Genomic DNA, 18,466 nt, shown 5'->3' on the forward strand with positions numbered 1-18,466 from the left:
TATATATATATATAGATACATATATATATATATAGATACATATATATGTATATACATACATATATCTATATATGTATACATATTATATATCTATATACATATTTATATATATATACATGTATATATATATATATATGACATATATAGGAAGATGATTTATTATTGTACTAATTTGTATATATATATATATATATATATATATATATATATATATATATGACATATATAGGAAGATGATTTACATATATATGTATATACATATATACATATATATGTATATATAATTCAAACATTAACTCAAATTAGTACAATAATAAATCATCTTCCTATATATGTCATAACCTAGACAAGACTCATCTGGATTAGGTATGAATGTCGAACTCATGGTACTTTGTGCACTTGTATGCACTAGTAAAAAAAATGGATTCTAACTCGCACATTACGCTTCGGTTTGTCTGAAACCGAAGCGTATCAAAACGCGGTGGCAATTCCACAATTTTTACCACACTATATGCCTCGGTTAAAAGCAAACCGATGCCTAAAAACGATATTGCTTCGGTTTTTACGGTCAACCGAGGCATACAGCCCTCCAAATCTGACCTTCCAACTGACACCTTTTTGGAGACAGATAAAACCTCGGTTATCACAACCAACCGAGGCATATACCCCTGCACACTCCGTCTTTTCATATCTCTTCCTACCAAATCCCTTTGCTGCCACTGACTAAAGAAGCATACTGCCTCGGTTCTGCATGCAACTGAATCAGTATATCCTGCCACAAACCTGCTCCCTGTAAAAGAGAACGTTCTAAATTCATATTAATCAATTGATACTGCCTCGGTTGTTGGGAACCGAGGCCATAAATTCTTTCCGCTTCGTTTGGGCGCCTAACCGAGGCATATATGGTCAAATTATTTTCAAAAATGTCATTTACTGAAATGTTTATGCATCGGTTGCACCGAAAACCGAGGTAGTAGGCCCTTTCTGCTTCGGTTAAGTGGATCAACCGAGGTAATATCGTTTTTCTAGAGTTACATTTCTAGAATCGCGAATAGTTTTTTTCACGCGATATTTCTTCTTCTTCTGTGCCACTGCCACTCTTCTTACTCCACCACTACCCACTTCTACCACCTTCCTCGCCGCCCCTCCACCTCTGTGGTCGTTGTGCCTCTATCGTCGGTCTTGCCCCGCCTGCATTTCTTCTTCTTCTCTCCCTCGTCGTGCCTCAACCTTCCGCGCCTCTGTCTCCTTCTCTTGCGGCTCAACCTTCCTCGCCACCTTGCACCTCTGCCTCCTTACTGGCGCCAACATCTTCGTCGCCTTGCCTGCGCCTCCACCTATGCCTCACTCGCAATGCCTCTGCCTCTATTGTGGCAGCCACGGTTCTCCTCCTACTCGTGGTAAGTTGTCTTTGCTGCTACCATTTTAATTTTTTTTTTTCATTTTCAGATTGAATATAGTAGCAATGGTAGTGTTTGTTGATGATAATCCAGGGAAGGGGATAGAGGGTTTAGCCAAATGTATTAAGAATATTAAAATTAAGTGAACAAAATTTTAAATTGTTTGTATTAAATTACTTGATAATGTAAATTGATTGTATATATTTTTGAATTAGGGATATAGAAATTAGGGGAATAGAATTTTGAATTGTTTGCCTTAAATTGTTTGATAATGTAAATTGATTGATGATGTAAATTGGTTTATATTTTTTAATTAAAGATATACAAGTTAGAGAATAATATTTTGAATTGTTTGTAACATTGGTTGATATGGTGATAAAATAAACTTTAAGGAGGTTAGGAATCATGAGACTAATTAATGTGTTGTTTGTTTTTTACAAGATATTATATTTTTGAGGTGAGGGACATTCTTCATTGTTGACCGGCTTTTACGCTCCTAGGTTCTTATTCTTAAATTTTTCCTCTTAATATGAACATGTAATTATTTGTTTGCTTAAATATATTGTTTAGTTGAATATATTGTTTGATTGATTGTATTGTATGTTGCATATGTAATTATTTGTTTTGTTGAATATATTGTTATTGTGAATTAGCCTTAGCTTCCCGTTTGAGATTGAATACAAAAATTATTTACTATCTCTAGATTTTTTGAACAAATGTACTTTTTACAAATGAATAAGAGATGGTAATATTAATTTACAAGTATTGAATCTTGAATTGTCCTGTTGGACAATTTAAGAAGAGTAATAACTTTTTCATAGTTTATTAATACATATCAATTTTAATATACATGTCTTAAATTTCATGAAAATTTGCAGTTGTGTTTTGTATTGATCTTCAGGTGCATATTTCATTGTGATTTATAATCACTTTCATTTCGTGTAACCTGAAGACCAATGCGAAATGCTGACACATTTTCGTGAAATTTTAGATACGTTGTTTAAAATGTATATGTTTAATAAACTAAAAAAAGTGAATCTTCTTGAATGGGATAGGGTCACACCTTGAATACAAACACGATCAAAGTGATGATTCAAGATTATTGAAATTGTGTAAACAATTTCAGTAAACCTGTCTATGGATCGAGGGTTGATTAATTTATCACGCATCAGCACTGAGTACTAGATAGGGGTAGAAGAATTTATAGAGTTTGCGCAACGTAATGCGAGTACAAGTGGTGATGATGAAGTCAAGTTTAGATGTCCCTGTGTGAACTGTTTGAATGGGAGGAAGTTGAATGAAATTGATATTAGGGAACATCTTATCTGCGATGGTTTCGTACGAAGTTATACAACATGGATATGACACGACGAATTAACAGACTTTCCAACTGTCTCTCCAACTAAAAATGTATATGATTCCACCATGAATATGGAAGATCGACTGGAAGAAAACAACTTAGAGGACATGATCCGCGATGTTGGCGCATAAACTTTTGCCAAGCGCATGTGTATGAAACGATGTCCACTGATGCAAAGACTCCTTTGTATGCCGGTTCAACTAAGTTCACACGGTTGTCAGCGGTGTTAAGGCTCATGAATTTAAAGGCGAGCAATGGATGGGCTGATAAGATTTTTACAGAATTGTTGTAGTTTTTGAATGAAATGCTGCCAGATGGAAATACATTACCCACTCGTAATTATGATGCAAAAAAAATTCTTTGTCCGATGGGTATGGAGTATAAACGGATATATGCATGTCCGAATGATTCCATATTATATAGGAATGAGATTGAAGTTTTGATAAAGTGTCCAAAATGTGGGTTATCACGATACAAGTCAAAACACAACGGTGAAGATAGTGGTCACACAAAAAAGAATGGTTATGCTTTGAAAGTAGTTTAGTACATTCCACTCGTGGCCAGACTTAAGCGTTTGTTCGCGAATCCCAAAGATGCTAAAAACCTACGATGGCATGAAGATGAGAGAACAACTGATGGGCTGCTTCGTCATCCATCTGATTCAAAGCAATGGAAAAATATTGATGAAGAATTCTCCCAATTTGGTCAAGAATATAGAAATCTTAGGTTTGGGTTAGCTATTGATGGAATGAACCCATTTGGTAATTTAAGTACCAATCACAGTTGTTGGCATGTTATACTGATATTTACAACTTATCTCCTGGATTGTGCATGAAAAGAAAGTACATGATGTTGTCAATGTTGATATCTGGTCCAAAGCAGCCTAGAAATGACATAGATGTTTATCTCAGGCCACTAGTTGAAGACTTGAAGTTGTTGTGGGTTGATGGGGTTGAAATATTTGATGTCTTTGCTTCAGAAACTTTCATGATGCATTCCATGTTATTTTGCACCATTAATGACTTCCCAGCTTATGGTAATTTGTTAGGGTATAGTGTGAAGGGTCATAAAGCATGTCCTATATGTGAAGAAAACACTGCAACTCATTAATTAAAACACGGAAGGAAGATAGTGTATATGCGTCATCGGCGATTTTTACAATCTAATCATCCATATCGAAGGTTAAAGAAAGCGTTCAATGGACAACAAGAGAAAGACAATGCACCCATTCCACTTACTGGACTTGAAGTTCTTGAAAAAGTTAATAGAGTACATCATGTATTTGGGAAAACGTCCAAGAAGTCTTCTGTAACGACCCCTTGGAAGAAGAAATCAATATTCTTTGATCTTCCATATTGGTCAAATTTAGATGTTAGACATTACATAGATGTCATGCATGTAGAGAAAAAATGTTTGTGATAGCTTGATTGGTACACTACTAAACATCCAGGAAAAAACAAAAGATGGAGTGAATGCGCGTTTGGATTTGGTTGACATGAAGATCCGAGAAGAGTTGGCACCAAGAGAGATTGGTAAACGTACTTATTTGCCCCCTACATGTTACACAATGTCTAGACAAGAGAAGATAAGTTTTTGTCTTTGTTTAAAGAGTATCAAGGTATCACAAGGATACTCTTCAAATATCAAGAGCTTAGTGTCAATGCAGGACTTAAAGCTTGTTGGACTCAACTCTCATGATTGCCACGTCTTAATGCAACAATTGTTACCGGTGCCAATTCGTGGAATTTTTCCCAAAAACGTTAGGCAGACCATAAACCGATTGTGCTCATTTTTCTCATCAATTTGTAGTAAAGTCATCGATCCTACAAAGTTAGATGAACTTCAAGGCGACATTATCATCATCTTGTGTCAGGTAGAAATTTTTTTCCCTCCATCCTTTTTTGACATCATGGTGCATTTACTTATTCATTTGGTCAGAGAAATCAAGATGTGTGGACCAGTATACTTAAGATGGATGTATCCTATTGAGCATTATATGAAGATTTTGAAAGGGTACGTCAAAAATCAATATCGTCCAGAAGTTTCAATGATTGAAAGATATATTGTTGAAGAAAGTATCGAGTTTTTCTCTGATTATATGACTAAAGCAAATCTGATAGGAGTCCCTCGGACATCATGGTTGAATAGATGTTCTACAAGTAAAAGCATCCAAGGTGTGAATGTGGTGACGAAAAGTCGTGAAGAATTGATGCAAGCACATCTATACATATTAAACAACACAGATGAGGTGATCGCATTTTGGAAGCCCACAAAGCCCTTGTAAAGGACAAGTATCCAAGACAATAAGAGAAATGGCAGTTGATGGAGCATAACAGAACATTCTTGTCCTGGTTCAAATATGAAGTTTTGAAAGAATCACGGTCTTCTGAGACTTTGTTTGATGTTGTATGTTGTACAGGCTATGAAATTAATAATTACACATTCTATACAAAGACTTTGGATGATAAAAGCACAATACAAAATAGTGGCGTCAGTCTAGAAGCTGAGTGGCTACAATTTTCCACATCAAAAGATCAAAATCATGTAATTGGATCAATGAGATATTATGGTAGAATAGAAGAGATATAGGAGGTTGATTACACCAAGTTTTTTGTTGCACTCTTCAAATGTAAGTGGGTCGACAATAAGAGTGGTGTCAAAATAGATGAATCTGGTATGCCACTAGTTGATTTTGAAAAGTTGGTTATGGAGACAAACCGTTTATCATGACATATCAAGCAAGTCAGGTTTTTTATGTCAAAGATCCTGCATCTGACCATTGGTATGTCGCTCTTCAAGGAAAAAGACAAATTGAAGATAAAGAAGAGAATATAAGTAATCTTCATATTCCTGACAACCATCCATTTAAACCGATAATAAATTTGGATGATGACCCTTTAGTTGATGATGTACATGCAATTCGGGAATATCACAATGAGGGAATATACATATGACCAATCCATATGATTATGTATGAATTTCATATTTGTGTAAAAATTTATGGCTTTTGTTAATCTTTTATTAATATGTTTGTTATTTTATAAGTCTTTTATTAATCTTTTATCTTATTTTTTGTGACAGATATATGGCTGAGGCACCAAATTCGTCTGGAGATGAAGTCCCCACTTCTAGACCCACTAGAGGAGCGACGAGGTTACACCAACTTCAAATTAGAAGAAATGCAGGTGAGAGGACACCTGTCATTATTGACGTGGTCACTGGAGTAGCATCTGGGCCAAATGCAGATGAATTTAGGTTTTACCTTGGAGTAATAGCACGTGATCGAATCTCTATACTTACTCCATCCTTTGACTATGTATCTGAGGTTGATCGGAATCTTATCTGCCAAGATCTATTGGTCAGTTAATCAATATTGCTCCAAATTCTAGTTTAATTATATTGATATAAGGTTATTACTTTCATTATTGCAGATGACATTTGATATCCCAAATGCCGAGAGCTTAAGGAATAGGTGTTTATCTACAATTACAGAAATATTTTGAGGGTTTAAGACAAAATTGACGTCCAGATATATATTTGGACCAAAAAATAATGAAATTTCATGTTCCAAATATTCAGCAATTGACGAAGAAACATGGCATCACTTTGTAGAGCTTCGTTCATCCGAGACGTGGCAAGTAAGTGTAGGTAAAATCATTCAAGTCATCATTCATAATTTTATATCATAACAATTGTTTCATTTGTCATAGGAAAAAAGGTCAAAAACACAGGGAATAAGTGCTCAGAATAAAAATCCACACTTATTGTCTCGTGGTGGATATCGGAAGCTTGAGGAAAAAATAATGAAACAGATGTCAGACAATACTTCCACTTTTTAAGGGTGGTGACCCTCCTCCTCCTTTACCACCATCTTGGCACGAGAAGTGGAAGTTAGCCCGTATAAGACCATCGGGGCTCCTATACTTCCAACTCTGCCAGAGAGATATCTGAAAGAATTTAAGATGTCATTTCTCATATTTTTACAACATTTTTGTTATATATATTACATAGATCTGAGTAGAGCTCCCAAGGATTGAAGTTTTGTTATGTTACAGGACTCCTTGGTTGAGCAGAGCTTCCAAAGTCAATTCACACAACAAGGTTGTCAGGATATTCTTGTCATAGCTATTGGACGACCTGAACACCCAGAACGGACGTGTTGCTGGGACTGGCATAGGTATACGACAGTTCTTTGGGTCTTCCTCGCGTCCATGTTCATACGAAAAGCTGAAAGAGGACATCAGAAAAGAGATGACATAGGAGATCACAAAGAAGGTTCGGGCAGAGTTGTACGATGAAGTTGCTGAAATGGTTGAGCGCCAATTCCAGCAACGTTATGAGGATTATGGCAATCGTCCTCCGCCATCTCCTGTAGCGGAACATGTTGTGCCCCCTATAGGTAAACTTAATAATCATTTTTGTTTATTAATTTACTTTTTGTATAACCTAACATTTAATTTGACAAGTAGAAGCGGCAAAGGAAGTTGCTCAACTGCCGGTGCCTCAGGGGACGACATGGACGACACTCGTCCATGTTAGTTATATATTCTCTCTGATATCGGGACCATGCTAGTGGCTCGTGGCATAATCTATGAGACAGCCACTATAGTGCATGGTGTACAGTTGGCAGAAGATGAGGTCAAGGTCACGGTGGATGAAGTTGTCGTACCAGATGTCGTTCTTCTTGTGCCTACAGATGAGTTTTTCACTGTGCAAGAGGCATTTAAGTCCTTTGTCGCCTGGCATAGACATTTGGTTGGTGATGGATTTGATCCCCCGGTAAACACTCCTACTATATACTTCTCAATTTTACTATTTACTTCTTATTGACGTCATAACATAGCCATTTTTTCATGTAACAGCAGACAGGTTAAGAGGGAAGTCCTACACCGAAGAAGACTCATTTATCTGAGGACGACCCTCTTGGTGCGTTAGACAAGCTTGCTAACATCATTTCAGATGCGCCAATGATTGTACAGTGAGATTCTACTACATTTGGAAGAGAAGCTCAGATCCCATTGTACTTGCATCAGCAAGATGTTAGGGAGCTTGCATCGGGGAGAGAAGAAATTAATATTACACTCGTTCAGCTGTGGATGATGTAAGTTTATGAGAACTTTTTTATATAATTATTTTTTATCAAGTTACTTATATCAGATTATTTCTTCATTTTAGGTATATGTTTGATGTCAGTAACAAGAAGGGGTTCAATGATGTATATGGGTTCATTGACCCCTCTATCACTCATGAAAGAAATAAATTTGATGATATCCAAACATACATCACCAGCTGCTTTGCAACGGGGAAGGAGATATATTTTCTCCCTTATATACTTGGGTAAGTGAAGTTTGCTAACTTTAAAGTTTCATTTATTAATTCTAGTATATGACAATAAAGTTATTATCAATTTTAGGCGTCATTAGCAGCTACTTGTGATCTCCATACCGGAGAATACTGCTGTCTGGTTTTGTTCATTGCATAAGTCTCCTCCCAGCCATCTTAGACATGTATTAGATTGGTAAGAACCTCAATGTTTCAACTTTCTTTGTTATATAAATTTATCCTAAAGCAATTTTTTTAATAATTCCCTTGCAACACATATGATGTTATCTAGGAGATCTACTGCTATAGCTAAAAAGCTTGCATGGGTTCCCCTTAAGGTTTGATATTTTATTCCATACTTTGTTACATTATGTTCCATTCCAATGATGTTACTTAACATTTTATAATTCTGATGACATATTGTAGTGTAATAAACAAACGGGGTCATATGAATGTGGTTACTATGTCATGTTTTGGATGATGACCACTATTCATGCACATTACACCAGTGGATGACAAATGATAATATTTAGGTTTGAATTTTATTTTCTCTATAGTTTAGATTTCATATACACTAATTGAAATCATTGTGTTTTATGCAGAGATTCAATATGACTGCTCCAATTTAAGAGAAGTCACTTAAACTTGTGAGGAAAGCACTGGCTAAATATGCAATTCAATTATATAATAGTATGTAGTAGATTTTAGGATACAGTAAGTTCTAAGTTTATGCTTCTAAGTTGTTTTATGCTTTTGTACATTATTATTAGTTTAACTTTGTACATTGGATTGATTTAGGCTTCAAAGTTGATTTATGATTACATTGGATTGATTTATGCTTCTCAGAAGCTGTACATATGATTACATTGAATGTATTTAAGTTTTAACATATTTTTTATTCAAAATATATGCTTCTGGATTTTCACTACAAGAAAAATCGCATTTATATACGGCCGAAATCCGTATATAACATCAAAAATCCGTATAAAAAGTGGTGTTATATACGGATTATATACGGTCAAAAATCCGTATATAAAAAGGGCGTAGATAACATTACATACGGATAATCCGTATATAAGTTATATACGGATAATCCGTATATAAGTTATATACGGATAATCCGTATATAACTTATATACGGATAATCCGTATATAAGTTATATACGGATAATCCGTATATAATTTATATACGGATAATCCGTATATAAATTATATACGGATAATCCGTATATAACTTATATACGGATAATCCGTATATAACTTATATACGGATCATCCGTATATAAGTTATATACGGATATTCCGTATATAAATTATATACGGATAATCCGTATATAAGTTATATACGGATAATCCGTATATAACTTATATACGGTTAAACAGATCAATTTGAATAGCATACCTGCTCATCTAAACAAACAATTTACAAGACCTGCCCATACCACACAGACAATTCACAAGACCTGCACATTATATCCATTCACAAATTTGATAAATAAATTAAGTCTTAAAAAGCCGACAAACAAGCGTTTCACATTAATAATCCTAATAAGAATGTTTACATAATTGTGAATTATAATAAGTTCAAATAAGATGAAATAAGTTCTTGAGGGAATAAGTTTGAGTCATAGATGCCCTACTACTAAGAACATAACTAATAATCTCCATAGACATTATCATCTTGTGGTTGATCTGTTGGTTGCTGTGCTTGGTGTGGTTGCTGTGCTTCTTGTGGTTGGTGTGGTTGCTGTGGTTGAACATTAGCTTGTGGCTGATTCTGGGATTGAAGAAATTGTTGTGCAATTGCGGCTGCAGGAGGTGGAAGATACTGCATCATGACACCAATAAAGCCTTGCAATTGAGAGTTCATCTGTCGAAGTTGGTCATCATGGGTTGATACTCGTGTGTGGAGGTTAAGAATGTCCTCTGCAATCGGTTGCTGAGAAGAAGATGCCTGTGTCTGTTGTATGTAACTATCGACACAGTCATCTTGAGCACTGACATTTCCAATGCCGTATACGCGTCCCTTGTACCTTCCACCAGCAACATCCAACCAACATTGGTTCCTCAATCTTTCCTCATCTGCAGGGTCTAGGGGAGCACATGTTGAAGCCCCAACGGATGCTGTCTCAGATCTTATTTGAGAAAATCTGGCTTCAAACTCTTCCTGTTAAATGAATACATGATTATCGTTAAATAGACAGACCTAAGAATTATATAACCTAACAAAGAATAAGTTAGTAGAAACTAACATGTGTCCGCCTTGACCTTTCATCGACAAATTCTCCTGTTGATGCTCGAATATGTGTCTGCTGAAATATTTCATCAACATGCACTGACCGACCAAGCTCCTGTGACTGCAAGCAAAGAAGATGTAAGTTGTTAACATCAAATATTTTTAAAGTTTATCCGTATAGAAATGTAAAAATAAATTTATATGTACCAGACGAATTGCATGCTCATGCACGCTAATGGATCCCCCAGTGTGCAAACAACCACCCTTGTCAGATGTCCTGTTCTTTTTGGCCGTTTCACATTTTTGTCTATAAACTGGCATGTTCCACTTCTCCAAAAGACCATTCCAAACAATATCCCCCATCCAATCAGGTTTTTTTCCTTCTGTTCGAGCTTTTTTAAACATCTCAGATAATCTATGAGATGCTTTTGTGTGGAAATTTTTTTTGACCTTTTCTTCATGGTTAGACCTCCATGAAACCTTTCTCTGTTGACAAAAAAGATGAATATTGGATAAGATAATTGAGGACCTTAACATTTAAAATTAAGTGTACTAGATAATGTAAATGAACACAAGTGTACCCTAAAACGCTCAAAGAAAACATCTCTTCGTGTCTGAGGTATTTGTCCCCATGTCACCCATGGCTCATCAAACTGTGCCTTGATGGTGGCTGTGATTGCTTTGGATGCTGTTTTTGTTGGATAAAAGCTATACCAAAATAAAAGTGAAATATTAGAATAATACAGTATATGCTTGGAACATTAAATTGATGTTTTCTTACCCTCCTCCAATAGGTGTAATGATTGGACGATTGTTGGAAACATCTTCAAAGTCATTGGCTGCTGAACTTGAACGTGGAGGGTTATCCCCTATAGGAGATGGTGATGGCATATTTGTGGGAGTTGTTGGGTTAGAACCAACATGGGGGGAGGGTGATCTCCATTGATCAGCAGCAAATTGTTGTGAACTAGGTGTCAAAGGAGGAACTTCCAACGAAGGTGGAATTGGTGGTGGAGTAGGTGTCAAACCAGGAACTTGTAATGGTGGTGGAACAAATCTAGCAGTGGAGGTAGAGGTAGGTGTAGATGGCTGACTACTTGAAGCATTTACGTTATTGAAACGGTTTAACAACTTGACCATATAAGATTTCTTCTTGCCCTTCTCCTTTTCTGATATTGCTGAAGGTGGAATAGGAGGGTCACAACCATCTGATGCCATATTCTTGAACAAAAAACAAAATTGTACGGTGAATTTATTTTTACAATTGAATGGAAAGGAAAAGTAAGAAAAGAACATTTTGTGTTATTATGATATTACCTATTAAATGTGCAGGGAAAAATTGCAAAACCTATTATTGAAGCCTTGAAAAGGAAAGGTGCTTCTGCTATGGGATTTGTTGGTTTCTATTGGGGTGGTAAGTGGCTTCCACTAAATTGGTTTCTATTAGGGTGGTAAGTGGCTTCTGCTATGGGATTTGTTAGCTATAAAATGAAGTTTTTTTTTTTTGCAGTGAAAAAACTTCATTTTATAGTGCAGTAAACTGGAGAGATATTGTTGGTAAGCTGGTCTAGGTGCTGTGAAGAGTAGTGCAGTGGGAAACCTCCACCTGACAGTAATCTGAAGTTACAAGAGAGAAGTCTAATTTGAACATGAATTGATCTGAGATAGGGATGTGTGAACTGTTGGACCAGTCAACTTGTTGCTGCCAGTCAAAAACTCTAATGGACAGTTCAGATTATTCTTATGCAACTTGAGATAGCAAGTCATTACATCTGAAGATGAAGAGCTGGAAAAGAGTTGGACTTATAAACTGGTCACTTGAGTTACTTATAAATATAGCTAGTGTAGGTTTTAAGTCAGATTAGCAATCTCACATTTGTAACCTGTCATAGACAGTTGACCCATTTCTGATTTCCACTCACGGGTATACAAGGCAGAAACACATTCCATTAGATACGGGTATACAAGGCAGAAACATATTCCATTAGATACAGTTCATTCGTTCCAACAACTTTCAGTTTCTTATTTTTAGTTTTCTGAGTCTTTGGGTTCTTACAAAGCATTGTATGATTACTCATTAGCATGTTTTCTGTGTCACCCTTGCCATGAAAGCAACTGGGTGATCATTATAAATAAAGCACACTTTTCAAACTGTGCCTTGATGGTGGCTGTGATTGGCTTCTTCAATCATCATATCGATGACAATGTCATCGCTGATGAATGTCCATTCAAAGTTCTCACCATAGAGAACTTTTTCTACGTTCTAGTTGAAGGCATATTCTTCATCCTACTCATCCTATTCATCCGTCAAACAAATTCGAGTGTAGTATATATATATATTAGTATGTGTGCATAAAATCAGATTCAATTTACTTTTTTATCCAAAATTTAGAACACCCTTGGTTCAAGATGGGCCTTTCTTTCTAGTCAATTTATTTGGCACTAAGCAATAATTTTCTTGAAAATAGTACACTACAGAAGACTGGATTGCTCCTGCACAATCCAAAAAAGAGCTTCATTATTGAGTTAAGTACGACTGGCTTAGTGTTGATGTGTCGTTCCTAATATATTCTCCTTTGGATTGGTTGATATAAAGTGTGCAGCGTCAACATCACACTTGCAGCATCAACTGCATTTGTTTGTCACATGCTTACCTGCTTTCTCAGGAATGTTGTCTCAAATCTTGTTTAACTTTACTGCTTAATGTTTTCCTTCAAGTTGTTTTCATGACCAATATTTTCTATTAACTCTGCATGTGGAACAAGGCCAAAATAGTTGACTAACAATGAGGACGTTCCCATTTTACAAACAATTTCTTCGCATCACGACACCAGTTCACTATGTTTCAACAGGGGAATATGACCCAAGTCCTACCCCAATAATTGCTTAGTCAGATAGGTTTATTACTCATTCTAACAAATCCCACTAATGAGCTCAACTTTTGTGTTATGGCATCTTCAAATTTAGCAGCAAGCTGGGCAGACTAACTTGAAACTTGCCATTTGCTAGTAAGGACAGAGCCAAGTCAGCCATTCAAAAAGTGATATCCAAAACAAACACTAAGTCTTTAGAGTTATGGGGTCACCTTAGTCAGTGTAGCAGGGTACATGTGTGACCCATATAAAGGATAGATGGTGACCATGTGAATTCCACGTGACTATGAAACTGAATCTGGTTTATACTTATAATTTAAGCAAATAATCAAAACCCAGTCTCTTCTTACAACCACTGACTTATCTTCTTTCCAAATATTCAAATATCTTCAACTAAGATCTACCCAACTAATGTCAACATCAGATCACCACACGACATAATACCCTCTTAGGACCATAGATTGAAAATTGCTCTATAATCCGTTATTGGATGATCTAACTATTAGTAGTTGATCGAATTCTAAAAGATGCCAAAAGACGATAGACTTCACAATCAACCCCAAGAGCTACTAAAATGAACACAAAACTACACTCCACATTCAACACGTATTACAAACTTAGATAAAAGCAGAGTAATTATTAATTTTAAAAGTATAAAAGACAACAAAAAAAGATGGATAGATAGATCTACAGTTTGGAAGCAGGAGGTGAATAATCCAATCTTTTATATTCTTGAAGATTAAAATATAAAAGATTTATTTGTAAAAATCATGTGATGTTTAAACCAGTAAAGAGATTAGATTTTCATGAATAAAACAGTTAACTGAATTGTACTGAACTAAAAAATAGTTCAGATCAGTTACTTTGAGCTGTTTTTAAGTACATTACAGTTTTCCTAAACTAGTTTATAGTTAACTATAAAATTTTACAATACAATGTAGTACACCAACACATCGTAACTCTATTCACTGCTAGAACTGTGAAATGAATCTTCATCCTCATCTTCACTTTGTCCCTCTTCACTGCATTCTTCTTCCGATTCACTTGTTTCTTCATCCATATAGCGTTCAACTGATGGTACATTGTTGGGGTCCACTTCTTCAAGACCGGCTTCTATATCTTGCAATCGGATAACTTCTTCAACTTGAATGATGTCATTAACATGTGACATTTCGTCCACTTGGTATGCCTCAATGGCATCTACCTCATTAGAGTCTATACGACCTCTAGGTTTGGTCTTTATTGCAACACACCAACCCCGTTTGTCGGTGCGCGATGCAGGATATGGTACATAATACACTTGTTCTACATTATGTGCAATTATAAAAGGATCAAACAAGATATATCTTTTATCCATTCGAATATCCACAGTGCCATACTTTGAATCCACTCTTGTCCCTATTCTTGATGGATCAAACCAATCACAATAAAATAATACAACCTTCTTTTCAATGGTTGAGGTATTATACTCGAGCTCATATATGTGCTTAATGACACCATAGAAATCATCTTCACCCCCTTCTGTAAGGCCTTTAACATGAACCCCACTATTTATAGTCTTCTTGCCCTGGCTCCATGCATGGGTATGAAATTTATATCCATTGACAAAGTAGGTATGCCATTCCTTCACACATCTTAAAGGACCAAGTGATAAATCTCTAAGATGTTGGTTTCTGACACTTAAAGGATCGTTATGAACCTACAAAAATATATGAACCTATTCAATATAATTAAAAATGAATCAATATGTGAATAACAAATTTATGTCGAAGAATTTGATAAGTTGTACTTGATCCCTGAACCACAATGGGAAATTTGCATGTATATGTGTCGAACTGTTTGACTCTGAAAGTTGATAGGTATGTAAGAATGAGCTGTCCATAGGTATGAGAATATTCAGTCAATATCAATTTAATACTTAAAAACAAAATCCATAGACAAATGCAATTTATTTGGAGCCTTACTGAAGATAAGGTTGAACTTCATTGCAATTGATCAAGAGATGAACATGAGCTGATCTCAATTCTTCGTCACTTAGCCAATGAGTTGATTCCCTCCCGGAATGACGACCACCTTCGTCAAACACTGATAATGTTGTCCTTTCAACTTCAGTGTCTACTTCATTTCTATGCTTTGTGGTGTTAACATAAAGTTCTTGAAGTAGTGTGAACAAAAATGAGTTGTTTCTTTGTGCAAATATGATGCCACTATTGATCCTTCAACCCTAGCTTTATTCTTAACTGAACGTTTAGCATATCCCATGAACCTACAATTTAAGAAAGTGGTATGTTAGTTTCAATATGTGTTGCATCTAAATTCAACAGTTGAATGAGATATTGTCACCTTTCAAATGGGTACATCCACCTATATTGGACCGGTCCACCAAGTCTTGCCTCATATGGAAGATGTACAGGGAGATGTTCCATACAATCAAAGAATGAGGGGGGGAATATTCTCTCCATCTTGCAAATAATGATTGGAATGTTTTCTTCCATCTTCCGAAGGTCGACCTCATTCAATGTTGTACAACATAAATCTCTAAAGAAATGACTTACTTCTGTAATGGGATTGAGAACATGAGTCGGTAAAGAACTAAACGCTATAGGAAGTAAGCATTCCATAAACACATGGCAGTCATGACTTTTCATCCCAATGACCTTTCCCCTATTCACATCAACACACCTTGACAAGTTAGAAGAATATCCGTCAGGCATCCTAAGATCTTTCAACCACTGACAGACCTGTTTTGATTGGTCTACTGAAAGTGTATAATTAGCTTTTGGCTTGTACATCTTTCCATTTGTATGAGTTTTGAGCTCCAAGTCTTTTCGTTTACAATACAAGCCTAAATCCATTCGGGCCTTTTCATTGTCTTTTGACTTTCCACTGACATTCATCACAGTATTAAAAATGTTGTCAAAAAAATTCTTCTCAATATGCATGAAATCAAGATTATGCCTTAACAAATTATCCTTCCAATATGGTAGATCCCAAAAGATGTTTTTTTTCGTCCAATTATGCCACTCACCGTATCCATCTATTCTTGGTGCACCATTTTCAGTTACTTTAGGATAACCATTAACTCTATTCCAAACTTCTGTTCCCGTCAAATATGGTGGCGCGTCTTCCATGTCCACTTCCCCCTTTTTGAAAGCATTCTTATTTCTCCTAAAGGCATGGTCATTTGGTAAAAACCTCCGATGGGAGTCAAACCACGAATTTTTTCGCCCATTATATAATCTAAAAGCCTTTGAATGCTCCATGCAATGTGGACAAGCCAATTTACCATGGGTGCTCCATCCAGACAGCATACCATAAGCAGGAAAATCATTAATTGTCCACATTAGCATGCCCTCATGATAAAGTTTTGTCGCCTTGAAATATCGTATGTTATGACACCACTCCACAACTTTTTCAAGTCATCTATCAAGGGCTCTAGGTATACATCAATGCGTACTTTTGGATTGAATGGCCCCGGAATGAGACAAGTCAAAAACATGTAGGGTTTAGACATGCACATTTCTGGAGGCAGGTTGTACGGCGTGACAATTACTGGCCAACACGAATATGGTATAGATGATGCCTGCACATATGGATTAAAACCATCGGAGCATAAACCAAGTCGAACATTGCGTGGCTCAATGGAAAAATCACGATGTACTCTATCAAAGTGCCTCCACGCCTCTCCATCACATGGATGACGCAAAACACCATTTGACGACTTGTTGTGATGGTGCCATGTCATTTCTGTTGCAGTTTCTTTTGAGGCATACATTCTTTGAAGTCTTGGAATTATTGGCAAATAGAACATGGATTTAACGGGAACTTTTTTTTTTGAACTTGCTCCTGTCTTGTGTTGTTGATACCTTGGCTTCCCACAAAATTTGCATTCAACTAACGCTCCATCCATCTTACCATATTCATTATCATAGAATAGCATGCAACCATCCACACAACAATCAATCCTCTGCGACTGTAATCCCAGCTTCGACACTATCTTTTTTGCATCGTAGTAAGTTTTCGGTAAACCACATTTGTGTGGTGTTACATCCAAAAGCATTTTTGCAAAAAAATCTATGCATTGGTTAGGAATATTCCAATTCGACTTGCAAGCTAAAAGCCTCACACACATTGATAATTTGGAGTCTGATGCTCCTTCATACAAAGGCGTATTTGCCTCCAACAAAAGGTTATAAAACCTTTGAGTTTCTTCATTTGGAGCCTCTTCTATGTTAGAAGAATTTGATGCTTGGAAGGGTTGTCTTTGTATGAGAGCATCATGGACCATGTCTTCCATCGTGATAACTTGTTCATTTGGTTCAGCTTCTGTCTCCACACCCCTGAAAGTGACATCATTATCTAAATCAGCTTCTTGCATGGTTTCCCCGTGATCCTCCCAAATGAAATAATTAGGCTTGAAACCGTTTTTATACAGGTGAACCTTCACAACTCTTTCGTTCAAAATCTTTGTACAATCGCACTTTGAACATGGACATCGAAGCCCCCCATCTCTTTGATAACGGTCTTGTTCACAAGCTTTAATTATAAACTCTTCAACACCCAATACAAATGACTCTTTCAACGCACCTCTTCCTCTATAACACCTATCGTACATCCATGAACGATTTGGTGGAACTTGATCCATGTTCTGTATACATATCAATTAACGACAAATTAGCCATTACTTAATACAAGGCTAAATTAATTGAAAGTTCAACACTAAACAATCAAGTAATTGAATTTCCATCACTGCTCCTTGGAAGGTAATGTTAGGTAAGTACTTAGTCATGTTAGTTTACAAGGTTTGGCATATTACATGGGGTATAGATGTTCATGCTTTATGAAAAGTGATGTTGTTATAAAGAGTACACATGGTTGGATACTTTGGGATGTTGTTTGTGTATCAAAAAGTGTCATGGATACACTTTAAAACCATGTATATTGTGGATATCTTGTTTTTAGCCTCTTGCATTAAGTATACATTGTTCATTTGGCACTTATCTATACTCTTTGACCAAGAGTGCGGGTAAGAGAGTATTGAGTATTCTCTTCCATTGTTTGAAGAGAAAAGAACGAGTTTTAAGTATGAGAGGAGTGGAAGTGAGGTTTGAGTGAGTTGGGGTACATGGGTTGATACAAATAATGAAGAAAGGAGAACTTTGGTGTCAATGGTGTGGAAAAAGATCATGAAAGAATAATAGTGTTAGTGGAGTGAGGAGATGGACATGTTACAAATCACCTAGCAAGGCAAGAAGAGAAGATGGAAGTTTTGGAG

The 18,466-nt window shown here is 36.1% G+C and overlaps 1 protein-coding gene and 1 pseudogene across 1 annotated transcript; both read right to left on the reverse strand.

Moving 5' to 3' along the window:
- Positions 1-9,604: 9,604 nt before the first annotated feature.
- On the reverse strand, positions 9,605-11,536 carry LOC148201291 (uncharacterized). The gene is made up of 5 exons (XM_088113916.1): positions 11,100-11,536; positions 10,900-11,026; positions 10,526-10,804; positions 10,335-10,439; positions 9,605-10,249 (listed from the first exon to the last, which is right to left on the reverse strand). The coding sequence occupies exons 1-5, from the start codon at positions 11,534-11,536 to the stop codon at positions 9,737-9,739; spliced, it is 1,461 nt and encodes a 486-aa protein (XP_087970042.1). The 3' UTR covers positions 9,605-9,736.
- Positions 11,537-15,151: 3,615 nt separating this feature from the next.
- LOC148201292 (uncharacterized) lies at positions 15,152-17,836 on the reverse strand (annotated as a pseudogene).
- Between the last annotated feature and the right edge of the window lie 630 nt (positions 17,837-18,466).

The sequence above is a fragment of the Vigna umbellata genome, chromosome 4 (genome assembly GCF_029865625.1).
Source record: "Vigna umbellata cultivar VRB3 chromosome 4, Vumbellata_1.0, whole genome shotgun sequence".
Classification (NCBI taxonomy): Eukaryota; Viridiplantae; Streptophyta; class Magnoliopsida; order Fabales; family Fabaceae; genus Vigna; species Vigna umbellata.

Coding starts and splice junctions, on each gene's coding strand:
- LOC148201291 (XM_088113916.1), bottom strand. CDS start 11,536: ATGGCATCAGATGGTTGTGACCCTCCTATTCCACCTTCAGCAATATCA. Junction 11,027..11,099: donor ATTACACCTATTGGAGGAGG/GTAAGAAAACAT, acceptor ATTTTGGTATAG/CTTTTATCCAACAAAAACAG. Junction 10,250..10,334: donor AAAGGTCAAGGCGGACACAT/GTTAGTTTCTAC, acceptor TTCATTTAACAG/GAAGAGTTTGAAGCCAGATT.